Below are 11,254 nucleotides of genomic sequence, written 5' to 3'. Positions count from 1 at the left end.
ATGGCGGGGATAAATGTTAGATTGTTTTTCTAAAACAATTAAAAAATGGTTTGTTATGTTTACACTCAAGTGGTCTTTCCCTATAGTAAATGTTACTCTTTGTGTTGATAATATGGAGAGGGATCTTCAAGATTTTGCCAACATTTCGATCCTCTCCCAGACACGCTGTGTAAACTATGACTTCTAAGTTTCGGAACGCGATGAAACAGTGCACTTGGCGATATAACAAACGCATTTTGTTTTTAATAACATCACTGATCCTTCTGCACAAACATTTCTAAACAAAATCTACGATAAAACATCGTATTTACAAATCTCCAAACTCAAAACTGTTTGGAAGTTCTCATATATGTAACAAGCAGTACAAACTTTTCTCGACAAAATAGAGAAATTTACAGGACTGAAGAAAAATCAAACTACGACGAAGCTCTGAAACGAATAGAGTTGTCGCTGAAACGAATATTTGCAACAAATAACAATCAAGAGAGCTGTGGCCAAACATTTTGAGAAAAGGATGGAGAGAAGGGGGAAGGAAAATAACGGGGATTTCCTCTGGTCTGGAGATAATAAAAGCATTCGAGATTAATTTAACTTATTCTTTATCTTGGCTCACAGCACAGGAAAACGGTGGTTCTAAATTTCAATTGAGCAAAAGTTGGGATTGTTAAAGCCAATTTACTATTAAAAATATGCTTGTATTGTACAGTAGTTCTTTAAAAAACTTGACTTGTGCTTTAGAAATAAAAGAAAAAATAGCCTCGTAAGGATTTGAGGACGCGATGGGTGTGGTCATTGAGAGGTAAGTACGGGGAAAGGAGCAACGAGTACAAGTTCCATTCTATTGTTCCAGGGCACCTACGAAATAAGATCATCTAATCTCAGGCAATGTTCTCCTTACATGGGTTTCAATTACAGCGGTAAATGTACAAGTTAACTAACATTAAATGTAAAAGCTACGTTTGTAGTCAAGGAAAATTATTGGATAGCCCTCCCTCTAACCCTCCCCCTGAAACAGAAATCTGCATTGTTTCTTCTCAAAGACAGTTGGATCAGATTCCATACATTCAATCTTTCGACATTTGTTTAAAGAATAATCGGAAAAGCTTCTTAAAAATACACAACCAACAAGCATGAAGGAACCGAATAAAATATTATACAAGTAACTCAAAAATACAAAAATATACGGTAACACCAACAACTTTCGCCTTTACAAAATATTATCAAAAATAAGGCAAGATCGAGCAACTAAGGAAATATAAATAAGACCGAAAATGGTTGAATCGTATAATATGTATAAAAATATTTCTTTGAAAGTTTGATACAAAGAAAGACAAAAACGCTTTGAAAGATTTTCCAGCGTAGTTTGGCAAAAGTAAAAACCATGCAATTATCAGTCGCCTTATTACTGGCTTTTTGGGCCTAATCTTCAGAACCAAAGCCATCAAAAACAACCTTATGGTATATTTATTTATTTCAAACGTAAATGGCAAAAAAAGGCTTGTCAAGTGCTGAAAACCAAGCGATAATTAAACTGTACATCAATTAAAAGGAAGGACTGCTTTCCTTTAATCTGTTTTCTCGCAAATGATCGGTTGATTAAAAATATACTATATTTATACAATACTTTATTTCACTTACAGTTATATGTTGATCTTTTATTTAAAATCATAAATCTCCTTCTTTGATTTGCTTTTCTCCTTCGACAAGGAAAATCTGGAAGGCTTTCTTCAGCAAATGAATTCCAAGAAGTCGTTTTTTCTTCAATTTCCAAGAAGCAGCCGATCCATAATAGTCACCTTTTTTTAGGTTCGTTAGTCGCGTAAGTCCTGAGAATAAAACCCAAATAAAGTCAATTTCTATTTTGCAAAATGATAATATCCTGTTTTGACCAGTTTCACCAACAACCTCAGACAGACTTTATCAAAGGTTCAAATACGTCCACAATTTCAGAAATACGGTTTTGTGGACATGACATACCACTGCAAGTATTTTAAATCAATCTATTGATAAGAAAACATCATAACTTGGTATGAATCCTTCACTTTTCTTACGCAAAACAAAAAAGCTTGATATTTTCTTATCTTTATTGAATTCTCATTTCTAAACGATATCCTATCAGAAATTTAATTTTAGGTTATGATGAAGTAAAAAACTAATAATGCAAGACAAAAATTTAAAAAATTATTGTACTATTATGGCTGAAATCAAGTAGACGTCTGGTCTTCCTGGAAGTCGTGTTTTAATTCGGGTTTCCTGAGCTCTTCAAATGAGCTTTTAATTTTCGTTTGAACTGATAGGGCGAAGGGATCTCCCTTAGTTCTATGGGAATTTCATTCCAAGCTTTGAGCCAAGAGAGCTGTAATCCTTTTGTTGTACACTCAAGCTGAAAATTTTGTGTGTCAAGATTTCAATTGTTTCTTGTGTTATAACTAGAAATTTCAATACTCTGATTACATTTCTTCCAGAGTTTCTCAGAGCACTGCTTATTGTCTACTTTGTGTGTTTCGCTTGATGACAATCGAATGTCTCGCTTTTCTCTCGAATGCCTCTCTATATACTTGGTCTGCCTGTTGCAGTTGAAAAAAGCCTAAAAATCGTTGATTTTTCCGCATACAGTAAAATGAAAGATAAATAAAAAAGTAATAATCGGAACTGCAAGCATCGAACTGACGCAAAACAACAAGATGATATCGTTCCAGATCACTGTCAACTCACCCATTGCTTCAATCATACATGCTTCTCGCGTGTAAGCTTCAACGGGAATTGTATTCTGGAACAAATTCAGGGAAACGACGCCATAACCAGACTGCCAAATATTAAGGATCATTTTCAGCTTTTCACTTGCCTGAAAAAACAAAACCATGCGCGTGACTAAGAAGCTTAAGGACAAAGTTCTTATGGCTTAAATACGAAAATGCTTTTAAAATGCATAACATTTTGTAAAAGCAAGTTAACTCTCCTGGACTTGTAGTTTCTGACATTGTCTTACGTTGGATTGCATGATTTTATTTTCTAAAAAGGGCGTGGTCGCAGAAAATAATATAATTTTCCTCTAGGTCCCTAGAATTTTGGGGACTGGCACCACCTCTGGATAAGGATATTGTAGTGATTTTAATATTGTAAATTAGGCCATATTCCTACATCATGCCATCACCATGACATCCACCTAGGTCATTCACAGCATCACCTAGCACATGACATTCCCTTCACCATTGTACACATGTTCACACATCTATGTCATGCTGATTTCTTCCCAAGTCTAGATCTTTCCTTCTCCATTGCATCATCATTACATCATCACAACACATCATTACTCAGCACATTTATTTTGTATATAAGTATGTTAATTTTTATGTAAGTCAGTTCAGTTCACATCAGAGTTACACAGGCAACACACTGTCTCTCACACTGGCTCCGTGTTCTCTGCACGTTAGACAAGAATCGAAGCGAACACCAACGATGGAAAGTCACAGGATATGACAGGAACCATTGCAACTCTTGCCACATAATAACGTTCCTATAATACTACCATTGAGAATAAATATGAAACATAGAAAGAGAGTCAGTGTAATTACCTTTGCAGCCTGGTCGTTCGCTTTCTTTAGCTTAACAGCATCAGTTAAGTGTTCGAGAGGCCTTGATTTGTTTCCTTTTCCAACGTAGAAGATCGAGCGTACAAAACAGCCAAATCTTTCTGTCTCGTCGAGGTCTTTGTTTTTCAGTTTTGTTGTTACTCTTGGGTCTATGAGGATGTAATTGAACGACGCTTTCTTCAGCCTGAAGAGCAAACATTAAATAACTTTAAAATGTATAGAAGAAATTGGAAAAATCTAAAATCTAGCAACAGGCAAAAATTAAGCATAGATTTTCGAATAGGTTACAACAATTAATTTAGGCAATTTTTTAATTGTTTTGAATCTAGTAAAGACAGTAGTAAACAACGAGGAAGCCACCATGAAGCTAGACAATTTTTTTATTAATCAAGTTAACACTTCTCGATTCTTATCATTCCATTATTTGGTATTTTGTGCTTGCAAATCAACTTCCAATACATTTATCTTTAAATACTTACAGCTATATAGTTTGTGACAAATATTTTCTATGGATGCAAGCTACAAATGCTTTTAAAATGAATAAAACTCAGAATCTCCTAATAAGCACCATTTTTATCTCATAGAAAACTTTCAGGCCTTTGGCAGTACCAAATAGAATAAAACCATCCATACAAAAACTAAAAATTTATTCAACTATGTATTGGTCTGGAAAATTGCGTGGAAAATACCAAATCTGGTGCATTGTTGGGTATACAAACGTAGATTAGACTAGATGATCTTTTAAAAGCAAAAACCAACCCTTCTCTCCATTTGTGTTTTTGCGGATTTTCAAAATTTTTAACGATCTCTTCTTCCAGTGAACTATAGTCCTCTGCACACGGTTGTGTTAACTCTCTTCTCATTTCTGGAACAAATTCCATGAATGTTGAACTCTAAAACAAAAGTTTCACATCATTAAGTCGTGAATTGAGAAGCAAATTTAGTGATATTTACATTGTAATATAGGACGATTTGACAAAATTATTGAAAAGAAACTCTAAAACTAGTATTTTCTCTAGTTTACAGTAAATTTTTGTCAACTTTGAACTAGGTTTGATATATGTTATAATAAAAATAACATTTAGTAAAAGTATGAGAAAAACAGTGACTTAAACTAAGATTTGATGAAGTTTAATTTCATAAGATGCTTGACGATGGGAAAATATAACACTAACATTAGCAACTAGGAGTTAAACTGCTGCACTGAAATAAAAGTTAGTACTGATATCAGAATACTAGAGATAAACACGCTTAGCAAACGAAGTTTGATACCATTAGAACGGAAAGGATGAAATATTCTTAAGCATAAAAAAGTATAGCTTCTACAAAACAAACTCGTTGTGGATCGAAAGTTGCCAGTAGCATAAAGACAGAATTTTCTAATGGAAAGGGCAAGAGGTTATAAAAATAATGCAGATCAAATTCAAGACGAACAACCTACCTTCCCTTTAGTAACAACGCCAGCCTCCACTCTAGCGAGATGCTTCATGTAAATATTCTTTGTGTTGTTGGTTATAGGTCCGGGTTTTTCATCAGCTTTGATCAACCTTTGCTTTAGCTCCTCCACATTCAAAGCCTGGATATCCTTCGGCACGACAATCGATTGTTCGCCGTTCGTTGACTCCAGTAAACTCACGTCTTTCCAGTCATACTCAACTGAGACCTCGTCGAAATCACCTTCTTCGCATTCATGACATTGATCATGATCGCAGTTGGGTAATGATGGTGAAATACTTGTATGCCCTTTTCTTGTCATGCACAACTCGCATGAACAGTCATACTTATGCTCCCATTTTTTTCTTGCACGAGTCGGCTTGTTAAGCTGTGCCTTGTGGTACGACTTGAGTTCTTCTGGTAATAAAGGGCTCTTCAATTCAGTGCGATCTTCAAACGTATGGTCAACTTTTTGTCGCATTCTAAAACCCGGACTCCTTGTCAAATTAGGGCGTTTCTCAACAATATCTTTTTCAGTTTTCCCTGTCGTAGCTCGGTTAGTTTCATCAGAAGATGACGTCACGCCGTTGAGCCTTTTCCTCGGGGAAGCAGGCAAGTCGGCCTTTGTTCCATCTGGCCTATCAGCTTCGGCCAATTCCCTGCTGTCCGTGTCAGTTGACGATGCTTCTTCGAAATTCTTTCCCGACCGCTCATCCATCATGTCCTTTCTACGCCTGCTTCTCAAAGTCACTGATGGCGAATTCCTCAAATCAAATTTGGGTTGGGAAACAGACACAACATCATCCGGACTGTTCTGTTGCGAAGTGTCGCCATTATAACCAGAAGAATTTCCGTCACTCTCGCCAGCAGCCGATTCTGCATCGGTAGGGAAAACATCGGCTTGATTTGAATCTAAAACATTAATCTTTCGCTGTATTGATGAGACTCTTTTTGTTTCTTTACCTTGCAAGGAGTCTTTCGATTCATTCACAGGCTCTTCAAAACCAAATTTAAAAATCTCGCCATCTGGAATATCGCCATTTGTCATATTTCCACCAAAAAATGACCGATCAAACAAACTACGCGTCATATTTGGAGCAACAGGTGTTCCTTCGGCGTACAAATTCCTTGGTGAACCGAACGTGTGCATTATGGGAAATTCTATCTCGGTTTCTTCATTGCCAGGCTGTGAGAGAGTCTCGTCTGTCGTTGGAGTTCGTGTGTTCGTTTCTGCAGAGCCAGTGCCCGTCACTGGCGGTATCGATGACAAGGAAGACTGAATGGCTGTGTGTTGCTGCAAAAACATTGCTCGTTTGTCAGGAGACTCTCTTGCTTGTTTCGATCGATTTGAGTTCGTTGTTTTTTCAGTTCTTGCACCCTCTACTTTTGAATCGTTAGTAGCTGATCCACCATTAACACGAGAAGACTCGAAGCTCTTTTGAGTAGTTTTATCAACCATTTTCGGTTTTTCTGGAGTGTGTCCAACCTCGCTGTCTCCTGGACTAGCCTCCTCTGCAAAGCCATTTTGGAATTGTCGAGCAGGCATGTTAATCAAAGGGAATGGAGTTCGAAAGAACCGAGGTCGCCCCGGCATATAACCATTTGGACTACTAACAGATGCACCATTGGTGCCTGTCCAACTATCTTGGCTTTTACGTGATTTCTTCCCAGATTGCATATTTACAAGTTTTGCTCTCCTAAGAAACATTTTCTCTGCAGATCTCCTGCCAGAACTCCGCCTAAATTGTTCACTTATAATACTTTCATTGGCATTCTTAATAAGAGAAACGGGTATTTCACCAAGAGAGATCCTAGACTCAAAGTCAGTTCCGATTACCAAAGATGCCTCGCCACTGATACCCTTGTGTAACATATACTTCTCTTCTCCATCCTTCAACTCAGTAATAAAGCCCCTTAAAGAATCCTTGGGGAGACTGAAGTAGCTTGTAGATGAATCAATATCCGAGTCCCAAGTGAAGGCAGTATCAAGCGACTCTAGAGAATCCGATTGACAAGATTTGTCTTGATGTTCAAAGCTTTTTGCATTTTTGATCAACGAATGTCTATGAGAAGGAAGAGAGAGATCAAAAAAAGAATCTTTACCAGTATTTAGAGTAGATGGGTGATCGGGATGTTGCATCTGGTTAAAATTTGGGTACATTTTCATGTCTCCGGGTTGATGGCCCTCAAACCCAGGCATTCCTGCCCACATTGGATTATATGGAAACTGAAAATAGCTGGGTGAAGGAACCTTTTTATAAAGGGTTTGACTTTGTTTTTCTTCTAGACCGATTGATTGCTGCATGCGATAGGAACTTTCACCATCAACTACATCCCCAAACTCTGTTGATTTTCTTTTTGGTGACATCAAAGATTCTCTAAGTTTGTTATTCTTTGATCCATGTCTGTAATTTGATGTCGGATTGAATAACACGGTTCTCTCATTTGGGGAAAAGTCGCTTTCTGATGAATCATTCAAGCTGTTCCGTAACAAATCTAAACATTTCAACTCATGATCACTTGTATTTTCTGCCAAATCAAACGCGGTTAGGCCATCAGAATTTCTTATTGTTGGGTCAGCACCACAAGCCAGAAGCAGCCTTGTTGCATTTTCCCTATTCCACATGACAGCAATATGAAGGGCTGTCTCACTGTCTGATGATTTCAAGTTTGGATCTCCATTGTATCTGAGCATCAATTTCAACAGCTGCATTCCCGCAGCACCATCTAGACCTGCAGCTAGGTGGATGGCTGCAAAGCCTTCTGGTCCAATGTAGTTAGGATCTGCACCCCTCTCAACTGCTTTTGTAGTTTTCCTACAAAAAATCAAAAAACCAGATTTAGAAGCACATGAAAAGGTGTGTAAGAAGTAAAAATCACAGGATAGGCTGCCCATCGGATTCTGTGAATCTTGCAAGGAGTATTAATATGAAAGGTATTCAGGAAAAAAGCAATATGACAACCAGAATTCAATGTAATGAGATAGAATTTTAAAATGGATCAAATTCAACGAAAAATTTTCAAATTCTTAGCCAAGGTAAAAAAAAATTTGCGTCAAAAGGGAACTCTGCTTCAGAAGGAAACATCAGTTTTGTTAGGTTTTTATTTGTTAATGAGAATTTTCACCAGATTTCTTCAAGATATTTTATTTGCAATGAGCTAAAACCAATACAGACACACTAATTATAAGACAGACACAAAACAGCTCTATGGATAATTACGGTTAAGCAATTGAACTTTGTTGTAAATCATTGTAAACAATTCTTCAAGGAGCTTGATTAGATCAAGACTTAATCAACATCACAGATTTCACATCTTATGAAATTTTTAGATTAGCATCTTTAGATTAGCTTAAAATCATTCATTCGTTTCAAATGTTTGCTTTTTATTATAATGTGTAATTTAATTGATTCCATTTAAAAAAGGGAATTCATTATTTTGTGAGGCCCCCTACACCTTGAAACCCTGGGCAATTTGCCCCCTTGCATCCCTCTCTTGGCGGCCTTGCTAGCAGCTAGCTCTGGCAAGGGGGATAAATGCAAAATAGCTTGTGAAAGTCCCCAAGAGTCATCAAGTATAAACTTTTTCAGACAAATTCAGATAAAAAAAATGTCTACTCCTATTGATCAAGTCATCACATTATACATATTTCTAAGCTATCTTTCAAAAATGAAAAAATATTTTGGATCTGATAGAAAATAATATAAAACAAATGAATTTAATATCGCTCAATTGTTAACAATGACCATTTAAATTTTCTTTGCTTTTTTTAAGCCTGTTATCAGATGTGCTTTATTTTCATTGAGTCTGGAATTCCCAATCCAAAGTACATTAAAGTGAATGACCCTGAGTTACAAGTGGTCCTCAAGTATTTCCTGTTTGTCAAAAATAGATGATTATCATTCAATCAAAATGCTAAAGCTAACATTTATAGGATATGAAAATGGCTTTGAAAAAAGCAGACATTTTACAACATACTAAAAGCTTTTTCGCCTGACACTCCTCAGAGCATAAAACGTCAGAATAAGGTTCCGAAAGAACACGATGGAAAATATATACCCAGTTGTGGATCGAAATAGGCCAATCAGAAAAACGCAAGCACAAGACCGGTACAGTTGACCAATCAGTGCCGCGAGCGTAAAGAAAAATTACCACTGGAGTCCAAGAGAGAGAACAAACTCCTACAGTCTACACAATGGGGGCTTTTTCGTTTGCATGTAGATCGATTCCAAAACTGCTAGATGGAAGGACAACTGGGCTTGTCAATTATCTGAAACATGTCGTCATTATAGAGTTTTCAACAATCTGGAGTTATAGAGTTATTCATAGGATACCAATTCATAGGAGCAAAACCTAGGATACAAGCTAACAGGCCTGATATTATGTGGGTGCAAAGGGCAGCTGTAATCTTTTATTCAGAATTTGCAACCAAAATTTAAGATATCTTGACTTGGAATGTCACTAGGCAGTGTAATACAAAAACCCTTTGCCTGCATGAAATTTAAACACAAATTTTGCTTGTGTCGACTGGGCTTTTGTGAAAACTTAAAATGGAAATGTCCCTCATGAGGAAATATGCAACTGGTATGTCAAAAACTGTGCTAAATTTTCACTGAAATCTGTTCAATTTGTTAGATCAGTTTCTTTTAATCTTGTTCTGTAATTTTTATATTGGAAATAGCTTATGAATTAGAATGATTGGTTTTAACAAGATTTTCTGTAAATGAATTTATGACTATCATTACCCTAAAACTGTCCTAGCCTTAGGTATACCAGAGTATCACCCTGGGTGATATCTTTCTTTCAGCAAGGCAATGAACTGATAAGCCAAGACTAAATTATCATCATGAACTTGCTATAACAAATGGTCTTATTATAATTATTTTGTAATTACAAATGCTAATTACAAATGTCTTTTAAAATTAATTAAGTAATGTGACAAAGCAATAAAGGGATAAGGTCAAGGGGGAGTTAATTCTGCATTTTGTTTTAAACAAGAAACAAAAATTAGCTAAGGGTTTTTAGCACATCAAAGTTGTGTTTGAATTTCAATTGTAAGTCAAACATTTCTAACGCATTTCATTCTCTTGACTGAAGCAACAAAGCATAAATTGATTAGAATCTTTGTGAATTGCAAAAATCTTATAGAAAATTAGACAAACAGTACTCGTTAAGAAAAATTGTTAAAGCTTTGCTATCGTGTGTGCAGGAATTGAAAGCCCCCTTTGGCAAAATGAAAGAAAGTGCCATGGAAAATTTCAGGCTTGACATGCTTAAAGCAGACTTGTGAGTTTTATGAATAGTCAGTTTGAGTTAGTCTTTGTTGAATATAGGCCAAAAGGGTTGATAAATAATAATGTTTTTATTTGTTATTTTTACTTCATATTTCAAGTATATCTTAAAATTTGGAAAAAATTGTGTGCTTCTGTTTTCTATTAGTATTATAAAAAGGTTATTCGTGGTTAAAATGTTGACCCCAATAGTCATTACAAACATGCGTGTCTACAGCTGACAACATGACTTAAGATTGCAAAAGGAAAATGTGCTTTAGACAAAAAAATTATTGCTCAATTAGATTTTGATAAATATCACAGCTTTTTAGAAGGGTTCAGATAGCTGTTGTCCTAGAATAATTGTGACGTAAGACTCCTGGGTGTAAACTACCCATGCGCTTTACAACATCAGTTGTGGTTTATTACCCTCTGGCTTTCTAATTGTAATATTTTTGCACAAAGAACAAATCGTAATTCACTTCGCTATCGCTAACTGAGATCGAAATATACACATGAATAAATTCGCAACGAAAATCGCTTGCTAAAATATAAACTGATGGCCTCATTTACTGGCAAAGATCCATCAAAGTGTAATCTGATCAGTTACATTTCACGGTTTTTGGCGATTGTTTTTGTGGCCTAGGTTCGGTTAATTTCTTGGACAACTTACTTCACATCTTTCCGTTTCAGACTGTTTATCAAATATTCTGCAAGCTCATCCTGTTGTTCAACTTCCATTGCTATTCAGCGTGATTTGTTCCAAAAGATCTGAGGATCATGTTATATCGATCATCAATCACGATTATTCTCGATTTCGAACCACGTTTCCGACGCCATCCAAAAAATTCAAATCACAATCAAAGCTTCGTTCTACCCGCCATTCTCCTGCGCATAATCATGTTGTCATTCCCACGCAGCTGTCTCCCGCAGACCGCAGACTTCCCGCGTATATCT

The 11,254-nt window shown here is 36.3% G+C and overlaps 1 protein-coding gene across 1 annotated transcript; it reads right to left on the bottom strand.

Moving 5' to 3' along the window:
- Window positions 1-223: 223 nt before the first annotated feature.
- LOC135687100 (uncharacterized) lies at window positions 224-11,195 on the bottom strand. Its single transcript, XM_065203558.2, has 6 exons — window positions 10,971-11,195; window positions 5,035-7,843; window positions 4,353-4,486; window positions 3,576-3,777; window positions 2,716-2,845; window positions 224-1,826 (listed from the first exon to the last, which is right to left on the bottom strand). Exons 1-6 carry the CDS (start codon window positions 11,036-11,038, stop codon window positions 1,666-1,668), a joined length of 3,504 nt encoding a protein of 1,167 aa, XP_065059630.1. The 5' UTR covers window positions 11,039-11,195; the 3' UTR covers window positions 224-1,665.
- Window positions 11,196-11,254: the final 59 nt, after the last annotated feature.

This window comes from Rhopilema esculentum, chromosome 20 (genome assembly GCF_057945365.1).
Source record: "Rhopilema esculentum isolate cy_ngs chromosome 20, ASM5794536v1, whole genome shotgun sequence".
Lineage (NCBI taxonomy): Eukaryota > Metazoa > Cnidaria > Scyphozoa > Rhizostomeae > Rhizostomatidae > Rhopilema > Rhopilema esculentum.
This window is presented reverse-complemented; position numbering and strand designations above follow the sequence as displayed.

Bases quoted from the DNA above. Each gene is read 5' to 3' on its own strand.
- LOC135687100 (XM_065203558.2), bottom strand. From the start codon at position 11,038: ATGGAAGTTGAACAACAGGATGAGCTTGCAGAATATTTGATAAACAGT. The intron at 3,778-4,352 runs GTTGGTTTTTGC...TTTGCTCTTCAG, and splicing joins AAACACAAATGGAGAGAAGG to GCTGAAGAAAGCGTCGTTCA. The intron at 1,827-2,715 runs GTGAGTTGACAG...TTTTATTCTCAG, and splicing joins ATGTATGATTGAAGCAATGG to GACTTACGCGACTAACGAAC.